At 44.2% G+C, this 16,765-nt stretch overlaps 1 protein-coding gene across 3 annotated transcripts in view; it reads left to right on the top strand.

The window, feature by feature from the left end:
• The window catches only part of DBF4 (DBF4 zinc finger), a 39,613-nt gene that overhangs the window by 16,300 nt on the left and 6,548 nt on the right, over nt 1-16,765 (top strand). For all 3 annotated transcript variants that reach the window (XM_058183058.1, XM_058183056.1, XM_058183059.1), the window contains exons 9-11: nt 760-802; nt 6,619-6,750; nt 13,715-13,826. In XM_058183058.1, coding sequence (XP_058039041.1) covers nt 760-802; nt 6,619-6,750; nt 13,715-13,826 — 287 coding nt within the window. The remainder of the gene's footprint in view (nt 1-759; nt 803-6,618; nt 6,751-13,714; nt 13,827-16,765) is intronic.

Below are 16,765 nucleotides of genomic sequence, written 5' to 3' on the forward strand. Positions count from 1 at the left end.
CCTCGTGTCACTTCCTGAGCAGCCAGCACTAACCAGGAAGGGCACGGGTCCAGTAAACATGTAGTTGCATGTAACCTCCCCAGCAACCTGTCCATGTCCTCGGGAGCCACAGACTCAAACTCATCCCAAATAACCGTGCATAAGTGACCGTGCATAAGGCATCCCGGTCGAGGAAGGGGCGCAAGTGGCGGACCAGGCGAACCTGGTAAAAAGCCCTCCTGGCGACGGTCGTCAAATGATCTTCGAAAGACAACCGTCCATCCAGGAGGACGCCCAAGTTGCGCACCCTTTCCACTGGGGCCAATGATTCGCCCCCAACAGTCAGCTGCGGCTGCAGCTGACTGTACCGGGATGCCGGCATCCACAGCCACTCCGTCTTGGAGGGATTGAGTTTGAGCCTGTTTCTCCCCATCCAGACCCGTACAGCTTCCAAGCACCGGGACAGCACTTCGATGGCTTCGTTGGGATGGCCTGGGGTGGAAAAGTACAGCTGCGTGTCGTCAGCGTACAGTTGGTACCTCACCCCAAAGCCATTGATGATCTCACCCAGCGGCTTCATATAGATGTTGAACAGGAGAGGCGAGAGAATCGACCCGAATATCAAATATAAAGAGAATCGAATATAAAGAGAATCGAATATAAAGTTCATGTCAATGGATGGATGGATGGATGGATGGATGGATAGATCTAGAGAGGCAGTCAGGCAGGCGCGCACACAAACTTATAAATATATAATTTGGTTTAAATTCTTTTACATAGGTAAATTGAAAAATCCTTTTCTGAAGGTAGAGGACAGAAGGTGGTAAGTGTTATATTTAGATGAATAAAATTCGTCCTTTGGCTGTGTTGACTTTATTTTATGCAGTGATAATTATAAATTACTATATTCAAGTTTAATTTTTGTTTAATAAAGGGTTGGTCATATTTTATATGGAATGTTTAAGATGAATTCAAAATAATATGAATAGCCTAAGTTGTTTTGATTTTAATAGATCTATTCAAAGCTGTGAATTTTTGAATTGACATGCGAGAAATAGATAAGAGTCCATCTTTATCTCTTTCATTTTTATTTTTATTTTTCATTTAAGGAGATTGGTCTATAAGGTGATGCAATTATCTAAAAGTTAATGAATTAAGGAGACTGGAACACGTGCTCTATAAGCTACTATGCTACATTTGTTCTCAGGCATATTTTAATTTATTGACATTATATACTAGATGTTATTTGTAGCCAGAACCAATTTTACAAGTGCTGCCTTTGTAGCGGTATTCTGCAAAGATAGTATTCTGATGTAGATGTTGTAAATTCTTTTTAGGAAAAAGCATCAACCTATTCTGTTTTCTGTTAGATGTAAAAAAATCTAGATTTAAATGTTCAAAGAAACCATTGCATTATTTTAGAAAGTCTGTATATAATCAGCAGTGTGAGGAATCCGTAACTTACCTACTTGCCTTTTCTGGTCTACATGCTAAGAAAATATGTAACAGGGTAGATATGATATCCATAATGGCTAATAAATGAAATCTTAAAGATAAAAAATAGTTGCAAAATTGCCCACATTATATGTTTGATGCAGGTAGAAATAAAGGCAGTAGTTGAGGGAATATCTTGCTCAGTCCTGACTAAAAAAATAAATGTGCCAGAACAGAGAATGATATAAATAACATATTAATGTTTCCACATTTTCCTCATTTCATTTTAATCTTGTTGTTAGTTACGAAGTAATATCCAACCCATCGCGACTCCATGGCCTCCAGGCCTTCCTGTCCTCTACTATCCTCTGGAATCCATTTAAGCTCATGCCTATTTCTTCAGTGATTCCATCCAGCCACTTCATTCTCTGTCGTCCCCTTCTTCTTTTTCCCTCAATCTTTCACAGCATTAGGCTCTTCTCCAGTGAGTCCTTCCTTCTCATTAGGTTGCCAAAGAATTTGAGTTTCATCTTCAGGATCTGGCCTTCTAAAGAGCAATCAGGGTTGATCTCCTCTAGGACTGACTAGTTTGATTGCCTTGCTGTCCAAGGGACTCGCAGGAATCTTCTCCAGCAAAGGAATTCAAAGGCCTCAATTCTTTGGCGCTCAGCCTTTCTTATGGTCCAACTTTCACAGTCATACTGTTGTGCCTCGCCCGTCCCCCTCTCCGCAGCCGGGCCTCTCTCATCTCCTGTTATCTCAGCCAGAGACTGATAGTGCAGACGAATGGCCTGGCATGCCTCCAGTCCCCAGTCCTGGCACCATGCCCGGACAGACTGAGCAAGACGAATGGCCTGGCATGCCTCCGGCTCCCAGTCCTGGCACCATGCCCGGACAGACTGAGCAAATAAACCTCCCCCCCCACAGCATGTGAGCATGATGAGCATGAAGCCAGTCACGAGCTAGAATTGCCGGCAGCTGGGCAGGCAGACGAAGAGTGGACAGATCCACGCTTCCGGAGAATGGAGAGGCGACGTCAGCAAAAAGAAGGGAGGGGCAGGCCTGGATAAGTGCTGAGTCATGGAGCCACACCCCATGGCCTATATAAAGGATCTGCTTTCTGGCATTCTTTGAGTCAGGCAAAATCTAATCTGGTTGCTGAAGTCACACCTTGGATTCCTGCCTGCCCTGAGAACTCTGACAGGACTTTGGCAAAGCTGCAGAGGCTTCGTGGCCATGCTTGATACAGACTTTCCAGACCCGGCCGTCAGAGGAGGAGTGGGACATGACACATACATTGCAACTGGGAAAACCATAGCCTTGATTATAAATGCTTTGGTTGGCAGGGTGACGTCTCTGCTTTTTAGTACCCTGTCTAGATTTGCTACAGCTTTCCTCCCCAGGAGCAAGTGTCTTTTAATTTCTTGGCTGCAGTCCCCATCTGCAGTGATCTTGGAGCTCAGGAAAATAAAAACTGTCACTATCTCCATTTCTTCCCCATCTATCTGCCAGGAATTGAAAGGGCCGGATGCCATGATCTTAGTTTTCTTTAAGTTGAGTTTCAAGCCAACTTTTGCATTCTCCTTCACCCTCATCAAGAGGCTCTTTAATTTCTTTTCGCTTTCTGCCATTAAAATGGTATCATCTGCATATCTGAGGCTGTTGATATTTCTCCCAGCAATCTTAATTCCAATTTTTGCTTCATCTAGCTCCTTTCTCATGATGTGCTCTGCATATAAGTTAAATAGGCAGGGCAACAGTGTACAGCCTTGCCGGACCCTTTCCCCAATTTTGAACCAATCAGTGGTTCCCTGTCCAGTTCTCATTGTTGCTTCTTGACCTGCATATAGATTTCTCAAGAGATAAATAAGATGGTCTGGTACTCCCATCTCTTTAAGAACTTGCCACAATTTGTGGCAAGGCTTTAGCATAGTCAATGAAACAGAAGTAGATGTTTTTCTGGAACTCCTTAGCTTTCTCCATGATCCAGTGTATGTTGGCAATTTGATCTCTAGTTCCTCTGCCTCTTTGAAATCCTGCCTGTACTTTTGATAGTTCTCGATCCATATACTGCTAGAGCCTAGCATATAGGATTTTAAGCATAACCTTACTAGCATGTGAAATATATGAAATGGTGCAATAGTTTGAACATTCTTTGGCATTACCTTTCTTTGGAATTGGAATGTAAACTGACCTTTTCCAATCCAGTGGCCACTGTTGAGTTTTCCAAATTTGCTGGCAAATTGAGTGTAGTACTTTTACTGCATCGTCTTTTAAGATTTTGAATAGCTCAGCTGGAATACTGTCTCCTCCACTAGCTTTGTTGTTGCTTAGACTTCCTAAGGCCCATTTGACTTCACATTCTAGGATGTCTGGCTCGAGGTCATTGACAACCCTGTCGTGGTTATCAGGGATGTTAAGCTTGTTATTGTATAGCTCTTCTGTGTAATTTTGCCACCTTTTCTTAATCTCTTCTGCTTCTGTTATGTCCCTGCCATTTTGTCTTTTATCACGCCCATCTTTGCATGAAACGTTTCGTTCATATCTCCAATTTTCTTGAAGAGATCTCTGGTCCTCCCTATTCTACTGTTTTTTTTTCTATTTCTTTGTACTGTTCATTTAAGAAGGCATTCTTATCTCTTCTAGCTATTCTCTGGAATTCTGCATTCAATTGGGTGTATCTTTCTCTTTCTCCCTTGCCTTTCACTTCCCTTCTTTCCTCAGTTATTTGCAAAGCGTCCTCAGACAGCCATTTTGCTTTCTTGCCTTTCTTTTTCTTTGGGATGATTTTAGTTGCTACCTCTTGTACAATGTTGCGAACCTTCGTCCATAGTTCTTCAGGCACTCTGTCTATCAGATCTAATTCCTTAAATCTATTTGTCTGTCGTGTCCCATTCCTCCGCTGACGGCCGGGTCAGGGAAATCCGAATCAGGCTTGCCTCTGCAGCTCTGCCCAAAGTCCTAGCAAAGTCCTCAGAGCAGGCAGGAGACCAGTAAGTGACTTCAGCAAGATAAGTTCGACTTTGCCTGACTCAGAGACTGCCAGAAAGCAGATCCTTTATATAGGCCATGGGGTGTGGCTCCATGACTCAGCACTCATTAAGGCCTGACCCTCCCTTCCTTCTGTTGCCTCCGCCTATCCAATCTTCTGATGCGAGGGTCACTCCAATCAGCTGTTGTTGGAAGTAAACTTTCCTCAGGCTCACATGCTGTGGAGGAGGGGGAGGGGTCTAGCTGCTCCGTTTGCCTGGGCATGGAGCCAGGGCTGGGGCCGGGGGATGCTCCCTCCTCTGCAGCCTGCTTGGGCATGGAGCCAGGGCTGGGACTGGGAGGTGCCCCCTCCTCTGCAGCTTGTCTGGGCATGGAGCCAGAACTGGGGCCGGGAGGCATACATTCCTCCATGTTCGGGAGCAGATAAGCAGACCCCGGCTGCGGTGAGAGCGGACAAGACACAACATTGTCACCTGTACTGTATATTCATCAGGGATATGATTTAGGTCATACCTGAGTGGCCTAGTGCTTTTCCCTACTGTCTTCAATTTAAGCCTAAATTTTGCAAGGAGAAGCTCATGATCTGAGCCCCAGTCAGCTCTTGGTCTTGTTTTTACTGACTGTATAGAGCTTCTCCATCTTTGGTTGCAGACCACATAGTCAATCTGATTTCTGTGTTGACTGTCTGGTGATGTCCATGTGTAAAGTTGTCTCTTGGTTTGTTGGAAAAGAGTGTTTGCTATGATCATTGCATTATCTTGATAAAATTCTACCAGCCTGTGCCCTGCTTCATTTTGTACTTCAAGGCCAGACTTGCCTGTTAGTCCGGTTATCTTTTGGCTTCCTACTTTAGCATTCCAATCCCCCATTATGATAAGGACATCATTTTTTTGGTGTTAATTCTATAAGGGGCTGTAGGGCTTCATAGAACTGGTCAATTACATCCTCTTCAGCACCAGTGGTTGGAGCATAGATTTGGACTATTGTGAAATTGAATAGTTTGCCTTGGATTCGAACTGAGATCATTCTGTCATTTTGAGGATTGTATCCCAGTATTGCTTTTCCTTTTCTTTTATTGACTATGAAGGCTCCATTTCTTCTGAAGGATTCTTGCCCACAGTAGTATACCTGAATTCACCCATTCCTGTCCATTTTAGTTCGCTGATTCCTAAGATGTCGATGTTCAGTCTTGTCATCTCTTGTTTGACCACGTCTAGCTTGCCTTGATTCATGGTTCTTACATTCCAGGTTCCTATGGAGAAAAAAATCTTTACAGCATCGGACTTTCCTTTCACCAGCAGATACATCCACAGCTGAGTGTCCTTTCAGCTTTGGCCCAGGCGCTACTAGTACTAGCCCTCTGCTGTTCCCCAGTACCATATTAGACACCTTCTGACCTGAAGGGCTCATCTTCCAATGTCATATATATTTGCCTTTTGCTACTGTCCATGGAATTTTCGTGGCAAAGATACTGGAGTGGGTTGCCATTTCCTTCTCCAGTGGATCACGTTTTGTCAGAGCTGTCTGCTATGAACTGTCTGTCTTGGGTGGCCCTGCACAGCATAGTTCATAGCTTCATTGAGCTACACAAGCCCCTTCGCCATGACAAGGCAGTAATCCATGAAGGGGATTTTATTCTAAAGCAATGTTTTTCAGTAACTTTAGCAGTATACTGCCTGGGGAATTTTGAGAGTTGAAATAGCAATATCAATAGTACTTACACTTAGATATCTTTCCATAGTGCTTTACAGCACTTTCCATAGTGCTTTAAAGTTGCCAAGTTTGAAAAACAAAGATGTAAAGTGACTATTTATTGGATGAAATAGTATTTAAAGGAATATAGATATAGATATTTATTTATTTTCTGAGGTTTTCGCGGCTGTTTATATGTAGGTCTTTGGTAATGCGGGTTTTCTCCCGCGTAAAATTGGAAGTGTCTTGGCGACGTTTTGACGAAATCCCATTCGTCATCTTCAGGCTGGGTGTTTACAGCTTCGTGCTTCCTAGAAGTAGTAAACACCCAGCCTGAAGATGACGAATGGGATTTCGTCGAAACGTCACCAAGACACTTCCAATTTTACGTGGGAGAAAACCCGAATAACCAAAGACCTACACACACACACACACACACACACACACACACACACACACACGGCATTCCTTAGTATTATGTCTATGTGTTTTGTAGTGAACTGACTCTTTTTTTTTTAATAGTCGCTATAGACCATTTTACCTTCAACTGTCCAGCTTTCCTATTGTCAACTATTCGAGTCCAAGACCTTGCAGCCCATTTGATGTAGAAAAGAAAAATGCTCATAACCAGAAGCAAATTCACAATAAACAAAGGTAACGTAAGTTAAATAAGATGAAAATGCAATGGTGAATGACAAAATTTAGTTACACAGAAATATATGGAAGCAGGTCTGAGTTTGCTGCAGAACTTAAAACCAGCCTATGGCTTGCTCTATAATCGTTTAATTTAATAAACCTAGCTCATACCTGTCTGGGGGCTCACTATAAACCTCTATCACTAAATAACTGATATAGTTGGCTATTATTTTAAAATAAGCATCTGGACTTTGCTTAGAAAATTATATCTGCTTTTTCTTATTGTAGTCATAAAATTCTACCTGAGTGAAAAAAAATTAATATAGCTTTTAGAATAGTTTTATTTTAAACTGGACTCTATTTTAGATGTTTAGCTGTTCAATGTTATCTTATTTTACTGTAAAAACTTTTCCCATATAATAGATTTCTTTTAAGCACCTATATCTCATTCCTCCCCCCCCCCAGATTTGCAAGCTAATTATCCATTAGACCAGTAGTCACCAACTGGTGGTCTATGGACCACCGGTGGTCCGTGAGAAAATTTTGGTGGTCCATTGAGGAATCTTTGCATTTCTCTCGAGGAACCCAGCTGAAGTTTCCCGCGCTGCATGTGCTTCAGCACTTTGACTCCTGGGGACGGAATGGAGTCCTTCAGGCACTTAGCTTGGCCTCCTGTTAGCGGAGAGAAGCAACCAGAGTCAACCCTAGCATTGCTGTCCATTGCGGATGCTAGATCTGCCCCCTGCAAACTCTTGTCTCTCAAGGAGCCCGGCCAAAGTTTCCTGCACCACTTCAGCGAGTGCTCCTCGAGAGATGAGAGTTTTCCGGGGGCTGATCTAGCGTCTGCAATGGACAGCAAAGCTGGAGTTGACTCTGGCTGCTTCTCTCTGTTGTAGTGCTTCCTGGACACCATTTATCGCTCCAAGCCCCAAGCGCCACTTCATCAGTCCCCTGCAGCAGCTCCCCTCCAGCCAGCAGGTCAAGCCCAGCTTTGCTGTCCATTGTAGACGCTAGATCAGCCCCCGGAAAACTCTCATCTCTTGAGGAGCACTCGCTGAAGCGGTGTAGAAAATTTTGGTCGGGCTCCTCAAGAGACAAAAGTTTGCAGGGGGCCGATCTAACATCCGCAATGGACTGCAAAGCTGGGCTGGACTCTGGCTGCTTCTCTCCGCTAACAGGGGGCCAAGCTAAGTGCCTGAAGGACCCCATTCTGTCCCCGGGAGTCAAAGTGCTGAAGCACAAGCGATGTGGGAAACTTCGGCTGGGTTCCTCAAGAGAAATGCAAAGATTTCTCTGTGGACCACCAAAATTTTCTCAAGGAGCACTGGTGGTTCACAAGCCGAGCCCTTTGTCTACTTAAAGCCATCCCCCATTGGAGGACCCCATGAAGCGCTCGCCACCAGCCAGTTTTTTGGATGAGATGGAAATATTGGATCTCAAGAGGCTGGGTGGCTACGGCCAGGAAGAAAAGGAAGAAGAGCAGCAGTGGTTCCAGGAGAAGGAGGAGGAAACCTGATAGTAGGGTATCTTTGGCCGACTTTTCCGCACAGCCGAGGGCCCAGGGTAGGGGTGGAGGGGTGGCGGTTGTGATTAGAGAGAGTCTGGAGCCGAGGGAGACCACTGTACCTCAGATTGCCGGGTGTGAACCCTCTTTGTGAGGTGGGGTCATAGATGTCAGATGGGCTTGTTTGTCACGTACCTGGCTCCTTGCGGCGTGGCAGCAGCCCTGCCCGAGCTCCTGGAGGTGCTTGCTGGAGTGGCGGTGGAGACCCCCAGACTTATTGTCATGGGGGACTTTAACTTGCCATCGACCGGCATGTCATCTTCAGTTGCTCGGGAGTTCACGGCTTCCATGACAGCCTTGGACCTGACTCAAGTAGTTGATGGCCCTACTCACAGTGGGGGTGACACTCTGGATTTGATTTTCATCTCTGGTCAGTGGTTGAAGGATCTGGATTTGAGGGATTTAGTCATCGAGCCTTCGTCATGGTCAGATCACTCTCTCCTTCGCCTAGACTTTCTGACCGCCACTCAACACCACAGGGAGACGGAATCAATACGTTGGTTCCGTCCCAGGCGCCTGATGGACCCGGAGAGGTTCCAGACGGAGCTTGGGCCGTTTCCTGAGGGTCTGGCTCACGGCACGGCCAAGGAACTTGTCGCGGCTTGGGAACGGGCTGCGGCGGGGGCCTTGGACCGTGTCGTGCCTTTGCGGCCTCTGACCCGGCATAGGTCTCAACCAGCTCCCTGGTATTCCGAGGAGCTGAGGGGGATGAAACGCCGGAGAAGACGCCTAGAGAGTTCCTGGAGGTCCAGTCGTTCGGAGGCTGATTGGACACTAGTTAGGTCCTATACTAGGACCTACCTAGTGGCAATGAGGGAAGCGAGACGTTGCTATGTCTCCTTCCTCATTGCGTCGGCAGATAACCGCCCGGCCGCCCTGTTTCGGGTAACTCGCTCTCTCCTTCAACAGGGGGAGCGGGATGACCCGTTGCAGGGACGTGCTGAGGAGTTTAGTGGTTATCTATACGACAAAATCGTTCAGCTTTGGACGGTCTGGACCAAAATTGGGTAGATCCAGGTGGGATGTCAGAGAGCCGTCTTGTTGAGATTATTTGGGATGAGTTTGACCCTGTGGCTCCCGAGGACATGGACAGGTTGCTGGGTAGGTTGAACGCCACCACATGTTTACTGGACCCGTGTCCCTCCTGGTTGGTGCTGGCTGCACAGGACGTGACACGAGGCTGGCTCCAGGGGATTACGAATGCTTCTTTGTTGGAGGGGGTCTTTCCGGCCACCTTGAAAGAGGCGGTGGTGAGGCCTCTCCTCAAGAAGCCTTCTCTGGACCCAGCTGTTTTAGGTAATTATCGTCCGGTCTCCAACCTTCGCTTCACGGCGAAGGTTGTAGAGAGTGTGGTGGCATGTCAACTACCCCAGTACCTGGAGGAAACCGTCTATCTAGATCCATTCCAGTCCGGTTTTCGGCCCGGTTACAGCACTAAGACGGCTTTGGTCGCATTGGTGGATGATCTCTGGAGGGCCAGGGATAGGGGTTATTCCTCTGCCTTGGTCCTATTAGACCTCTCAGCGGCTTTTGATACCATCGACCATGGTATCCTGCTGCACCAGTTGGAGGGATTGGGAGTGGGAGGCACCGTTCATCGGTGGTTCTCCTCCTATCTCTCCGATCGGTCGCAGACGGTGTTGACGGGGGGGCAGAGGTCGGCCCGGGCGCCTCACTTGTGGGGTGCCTCAGGGGTCGATTCTCTCGCCCCTCTTGTTCAACATCTATATGAAGCCGCTGGGTGAGATCATCAGTGGTTTCGGTGTGAGGTACCAGCTGTACGCTGACGACACCCAGCTGTACTTTTCCACACCGGACCACCCCAACGAAGCTATCGAGGTGTTGTCCCGGTGTCTGGAAGCCGTACGGGTCTGGATGGGGAGAAACAGGCTCAAGCTCAATCCCTCCAAGACGGAGCGGCTGTGGATGCCGGCATCCCGGTACAGTCAGCTGCAGCCGCGGCTGACTGTTGGGGGCGAGTCATTGGCCCCAATGGAGAGGGTACGCAACTTGGGCATCCTCCTGGATGGACGGCTGTCTTTCGAAGATCATTTGATGGCCGTCTCCAGGAGAGTTTTTCACCAGGTTCGCCTGGTGCGCCAGTTGCGCCCCTTTCTAGACTGGGATGCCCTATGCACGGTCACTCATGCTCTCATGGCATCCCGTCTGGATTACTGCAATGCTCTCTACATGGGGCTCCCCTTGAGCACCCGGAGACTCCAGGTAGTTCAGAATGCGGCTGCGCGGGTGATAGAGGGAGCCCCTCGTGGCTCCCACGTAACACCTCTCCTGCGCAGACTGCACTGGCTGCCTGTGGCCTTCCGGGTGCGCTTCAAGGTTTTGGTAATGATCTTCAAAGCGCTCCATGGCATAGGGCCGGGCTACTTACGGGACCGTCTGCTGCCACCGAATGCCTCCCACCGACCCGTGCGCTCTCACAGGGAGGGACTCCTCAGGGTGCTGTCGGCCAGGCAGTGCCGACTGGCGACGCCAAGGGGAAGGGCCTTTTCTGTGGGGGCCCCCACCCTCTGGAACGAGCTTCCCCCAGGACTTCGCCAACTTCCTGACCTTTGAACCTTCCACCGCGAGCTTAAGACACATCTACTTATCTGCACAGGACTGGACTAGATTTTTAAAATTTTTAAATGTTTAAATTTTAAATTTGGTTTTAAATGGGGTTTTATTATTTATATCTTTATTTTAAATATTCGGCCTATGTAATAAGTTTTTTAAATTAATGTTTTACTTTGTATATATATATGTTTTTAATATGGCTGTAAACCGCCCTGAGTCCCTAGGGAGATAGGGCGGTATAAAAGTATGAATAATAAATAAATAATAAATAAATAAATAAACAAACAAAGACTTTTCTCCCACCTGGCTCTTTCCCCTTCTTTCTCTGCAGCTCTTTCTGGAAAAAAAAAAGATATCTTCCTCTTTTTGTACACAGCTGGTGCTTTCCATTAGCTGCATGAATCCCCTTTGATTGTGATTTTTAAAAATTATTATTATTTACATCAGCTGTCCCTTTCCAGACATCTCCGTTTTTCTCATTTCTCATTTTTCCCCCCTAACCATTACTTTCCCAAGTCCTCCATTTCCTTCCAACCTGCTTTTTTTTGCCTGTGCGATTTAAAAACACCGGGCTTTAAAGACTTCACTTTGTATTAGATTGGTGGATAAATCCCAGGCATGAATATGCCTATGCATTTAAAATGGGAATGAGTATAAATTCTTAAAAGAAATTTAGCATGAAGCGGGGGAACTGAGATTTGTTAGTTTTGCTTTCTTTGCTGCATTGCCTTGATTATGTTGTGCAAAAAATAATAATGGTGCACTGGCATTCTAGATTGATGCTGATTAAATTTAAAATAAGACAGTTATGAACTGTGTACTGTAATGTAGGGAAGAAATTATAAAATTGAAAAAAGATATAATGCTTTCTGGATGTTGGTTACTGCTCCAAGCCCCAAACGGCAGAAGACAAGGGTTGCCTTGGCACCTCCAGCTGGTGCAAATATTCTGCGGCAAAGGCGGAATGCTGATGCAACGCAAATGCAAGTAGCACTTCACTCCTGCACTTCATTCCTGCACTTCCAGCCATTGCCACTACCACTTCAACCCACTTGGGCCGCCCCCTGCCCCACAACAGCACCATTATCTTGTTCTGGCTGGTGAGGGTTGCACTCCTTTTTGCATGTTGTACCACCTGCAAAGTTGCACATTGCACATGCCACCCTCTATGGTGGATATTTCCAGCCCCACCACAAGCCGATCCCATATTCCAGAGCTGTGGTAGTCACAGGACTGGCCCTTTAGTCATCCCAGAACAGCTCCTCCACCTGGGTGCACCAGCCTGCCGAGTGGTGCCTGCTCCCTGGCAGGCTGGTGCACCCGGGTGGAGGAGCTGCTCCAGGATAACCAAAGGGCCAGTCCTGTGACTACCACAGCTCTGGAATATGGGACCAACTTTCCCACCAACATCAGCAAGCCACTGTCAGTCTGCTTGTCTTCCTTTTCCTTCACTCAGATTGACCAAGCTTCTTGAGAGAAGGAACACAAAAGTTTCCAGGCTGTATGCCTGGATCAGGAGCTTTCTTTTGGGCCTCCCACCTGGAGGCCTCACAGAAGCATACAGATAGGCCCGAAAGGCGGCTGAGCCTCCCCCGCCCCCAGTGGTCTGCAGGATTTAAAATTATGAACTTAGTGGTCCCTGAGGTCCAAAAGGTTGATGATCCCTGCATTAGATTCTAATCCTAAATTATACAGGTGATCCTCACTTACCAGCCACAACTGGAACCGGCATCTCTGTTGCTGAGCGATGTGCTTGTAAAATGAAGTCACATGACTGTGACTGACTTAAAACATTGGTTACAGTCAGTAAGCAAATCATAGTGTGTTGTTAATGTTAATGTGGCTTGTGAGTTCCTGCCCTTTTAACTTTACTTATCAGAAGCTGGCTATGAAAATTACAGATGTCAGTCATGTGACCTCTGAATGCTGCCAACTACCTTAATTGTGATCATGTGATTATGGGGATGTCGCAATGATTTCAACTTTTCAGTCCCACATAATTTCAACAATCACTGAATGATGTTCAGTAAGCAAAGACTATCTGTATAATTTTGATTAGGTGTAGCAAACTGCATTAGATGTTTTAGTTTTATAACTCTAGAAATAAAGTACCATATGATGTAATCCTTAGTTATTAAATGTTATGCATTGATGAAAAAGTTATGTCCTACTTTCTAATGGGATCAACAAATGCTTTTCCTCTTAAGGCAGAAACTTATTATACCTACTGACAGGTGGTGCTAGAGACTAATTTTACATATTTGATATCTTTTTTCCCCCTATTTTGAAACTAGAAATTAGATACGGTTTTTTAATTGAAGTCTACATTCATTAGTAGTCTTAATATGGTAGGGTTGTTTGCCTTGCATAGTTTTTACAGAATTATAGTAGTCCTGTGCATATCTTATGTTAGAATAATGAAGGGAACAGAAATGTTATTTTTCTCTATGCAGAACATGCACTGAAGTATTCTATATCATTATATTGTCAATGTTATATATTACTTGATGTTCAGTACTGAACATTAAAATGGTTTTCTGAGTAACTATTTTGGGCAGAGGTTTTGTGATTTTAGATTAACTATTGTACTTTGACAGACACATACTAAGCAGGAGTACAATTATTTTTAAACATATTAAGGATTTAAAAAGCCTCTTACATTCTCCTCAGTTAGGATTTATGTTCCTTTTTATCCTTTATAATTAAATTGAAAATGAATATGACAATGTGTCACAACGGGATTGGATTCATGACTGGCTAGTAAATCTGGCCAGAATTTTTACTAGTTCCTGTTGGCTTGTCTTACAAAATATAAATAAGATGTTTCTTTTCTCTTGAGAATAGAAACCCTACAAATAGTGATAGAGAAAAACGCCCAAATCAGGTTCCTCCAAAGCATAAAAGGAGAAAAGGATATTGTGAATGCTGTATGAAGAAATATGATGATCTTCATGCGGTATGTATATCTTATCTATTTATTTATCTGAGGTGGATATTGCTAAATTCTAATATAACAATCTGCTATATTGTCTTTTTCTTTGAAACAATAGGTTTTAAAATAATTTTGTATTGTGTTGGATTCCTATGGAGAAATAAATTACATAGCATATTTTTCTGTCTTGAAAGTTGACAGAAAGTATAAAGGAAAAGTTTCAAGAAAAATTCTATACAGGTTTTCTACCTTCTAATTTCCTTTTTTTCTTGCAAACCTATAGGTCATTCTGGGGGAAAAACTTCTCTTGATAAATGTAATTTATGTTTTAATGAAATTACTTCTGCCTCATTTTGATGTCATTATAAATGCATTCAGCATTATAAGTAAAATGTAATCAGTGTTTACAAAATTATGTTAATTTGCACTGAGATTCACTTATTTCCATACATATTTTTCTTATATAAGTACATATACTTCTGATATAAATATGTATCTGTACTTGAGTAGCTTGAGTATTGCTCCTTAACATTAGCTGTTAAAGAGTTATGGAAGTATAAAATAAGTGTGTATACATCTTCTATTTTTTTACAACATTATGGATCGAAAGACTGCTGTCAATATCTGTGTGGTATATGTGCATCCATGCACACGCACACCTACCCTTTCAAATTGGTGTTGACTTTGGGCAGCTGCCTAAACAAGTCCCTGTAATTTTCTTAGCAATATTTTGGAAGTGGTTTGCCATTGTCGTCGTCTTCTTAGAACTGAAAGAGAGAGAGAGAGAGAGAGACTAGCCCAAGGACATCCAGCTGGCTTCATGCTCTAAGACAGGACTAGAACTCATTGCCTCCCAGTTTCTACCCTGATACCTTAACCACTACATCAAACTCATTTTATCAATATTATGAAATGTTTTATCCATTCCCTGATTATATTATGACTAAATCAAAAAGCCAGTAAAGGCAGTGTGTGAGAAAGATAGAAAATATTGGACAATTTAGCACTTCTTTTGTTTGCCTATATTTGGTGTATCCTGTAGTGAGGTACTATTGGGTATGCTGATGATTCCCTGATTTACCTCTCCATCCCTAGCTATCCATGATGCTAGGGAGGTCCTGTTTTGGTGTTTAGAGGCTGTGTGGATTTGGATGAGACAGAGGCTTCAGCTCAACCCAAACAAAACCAAGTTGTTATTGTTATTGCTGTATAAGGGTCCCCTGATTCCAGAAACTTTCCTTCTCTTGTTCTGAGTGAGGTTGCACTGCTGCAAAGAGACCCTCCTGGACTCTTGACTCCTGTTTGGAGAGCAGATGATATCTGATCAAGAACATCTTTCTACAACATTGTGTTGTGTGCCGTTTGTCTGTTCCTGCACTGGGAGACTCTGCTCATGGTCACTTGCATCTTGCACAATTCCTGAATTGAATACTTCAATGCTGTTTACATGGGGCTCCCTTGAAGAGCATCCAGAAGCTATATCAATGCAGAATGCAGCAGCATGGGATATTTGAGGGACTGCCTTTCTCTGATTATATCTATCCATCTGAAAGAGGCACACTGAGTGTGCATCCCATCTGTCACCTGGCAGGGCAGAGAGTTTTTCTGTTGTGGCACCTGCCGTTTGGAATATCATCTTCCCACAGATTATTTATTTATTTTTCAAATGTATATATGTGTCCATCTCATGAAAAATGGATTATGAAAATGAAAATCCTACTGGCTTTTCATAGGTCTTAAAGAAGTAATCCTGCCACCAGACTTGGGGATCTGGATGTGATTTTATATTATTTTATTTATTTATAATTTAATTTCTATACCGCCCTTCTCCTGAAGGACTCAGGGCGGTTTACAGCCATATTAAAATACAAAGAATAAATAACAAATTTAAAAAGAATTTAAAAACAAATATTTAGTAGGCCAATCCAACTAAAACGGTCATAGACCGACATAAAACCCCTTAAAATTTACAATTAAAAATACACTTAGGCTAGTCCTGCTTGATGAAATAATAAAGTCTTCAGTTCCCGTTTGAAGGTCAGGAGGTCGGGGAGTTGGCATAACCCTGGAGGCAACTCATTCCAAAGGGCCGGTGCTGCCACAGAGAAGGCTCTCCCCCTGGGGGCTGCCAACCGACATTGTTTGGTTGACGGCACCCTGAGAAGGCCCACTCTGTGGGAGCGCACAGGCTATCGGTGGCAGAAGGCGGTCTCGTAGGTATCCCGGTCCTAAGCCATGGAGCGCTTTAAAGGTGGTCATGATAGAGACCATGCAGTGGTTAATGGCTTTTGTACCTCAGGTGTTTATTGTGTTGACTTTAGGTTGCATGTGTGGGTAGGTGGGTAGATGGGAGAGAGAGAAAAAGGAAGAAAGAAAGAAAAGAAAGATAAAACTGTAGCTTGAAAACTTCCAAACAGTTTTGTCCTGGAAAAATAAAAGGAATGGTAATATATCCTGGTTGCATTAGTATATGCATTTCCAAATGTTTATTATTGTGAAATATGTTACTTTAGGTTATAAACTAGGTGTCAGCCCTGGAAGCCATCTTTTATTTCTTTTCATTAGGGGTGCTACTTGGAACCCTAACATTAAGAATGATGTTAGCATTTTTTTTATTGAAAAAGTTTTTACAAAATTTTTTACCCCCCTTTTTCCCCCCCTCCCCTCCCTCCAAAACCACCCCTCCCCCCCCGACTTCCCAGAGCAAACACAAGGTATAGTTCAAAAAGAAAACAATAATACGCTAAATTTTCCCTAACACAAATTATAGTCCTCCCCTTCTTCTCAAATCCTAACTTCCCCCATACAAATCAGAGATAAATACATCCTATCATTCAAAGGCAATCTGATATCTATTTTGCGTATATTCAATCCATTTTTTCCATTCAGTTAGATATTTTCCTTGTGTAGTGTCTTTCAAAAAGGCTGAGATTTTAGCCATCTCAGCCAAATTAGTAACTTTC

Source organism: Ahaetulla prasina, chromosome 4, assembly GCF_028640845.1.
Source record: "Ahaetulla prasina isolate Xishuangbanna chromosome 4, ASM2864084v1, whole genome shotgun sequence".
Classification (NCBI taxonomy): domain Eukaryota; kingdom Metazoa; phylum Chordata; class Lepidosauria; order Squamata; family Colubridae; genus Ahaetulla; species Ahaetulla prasina.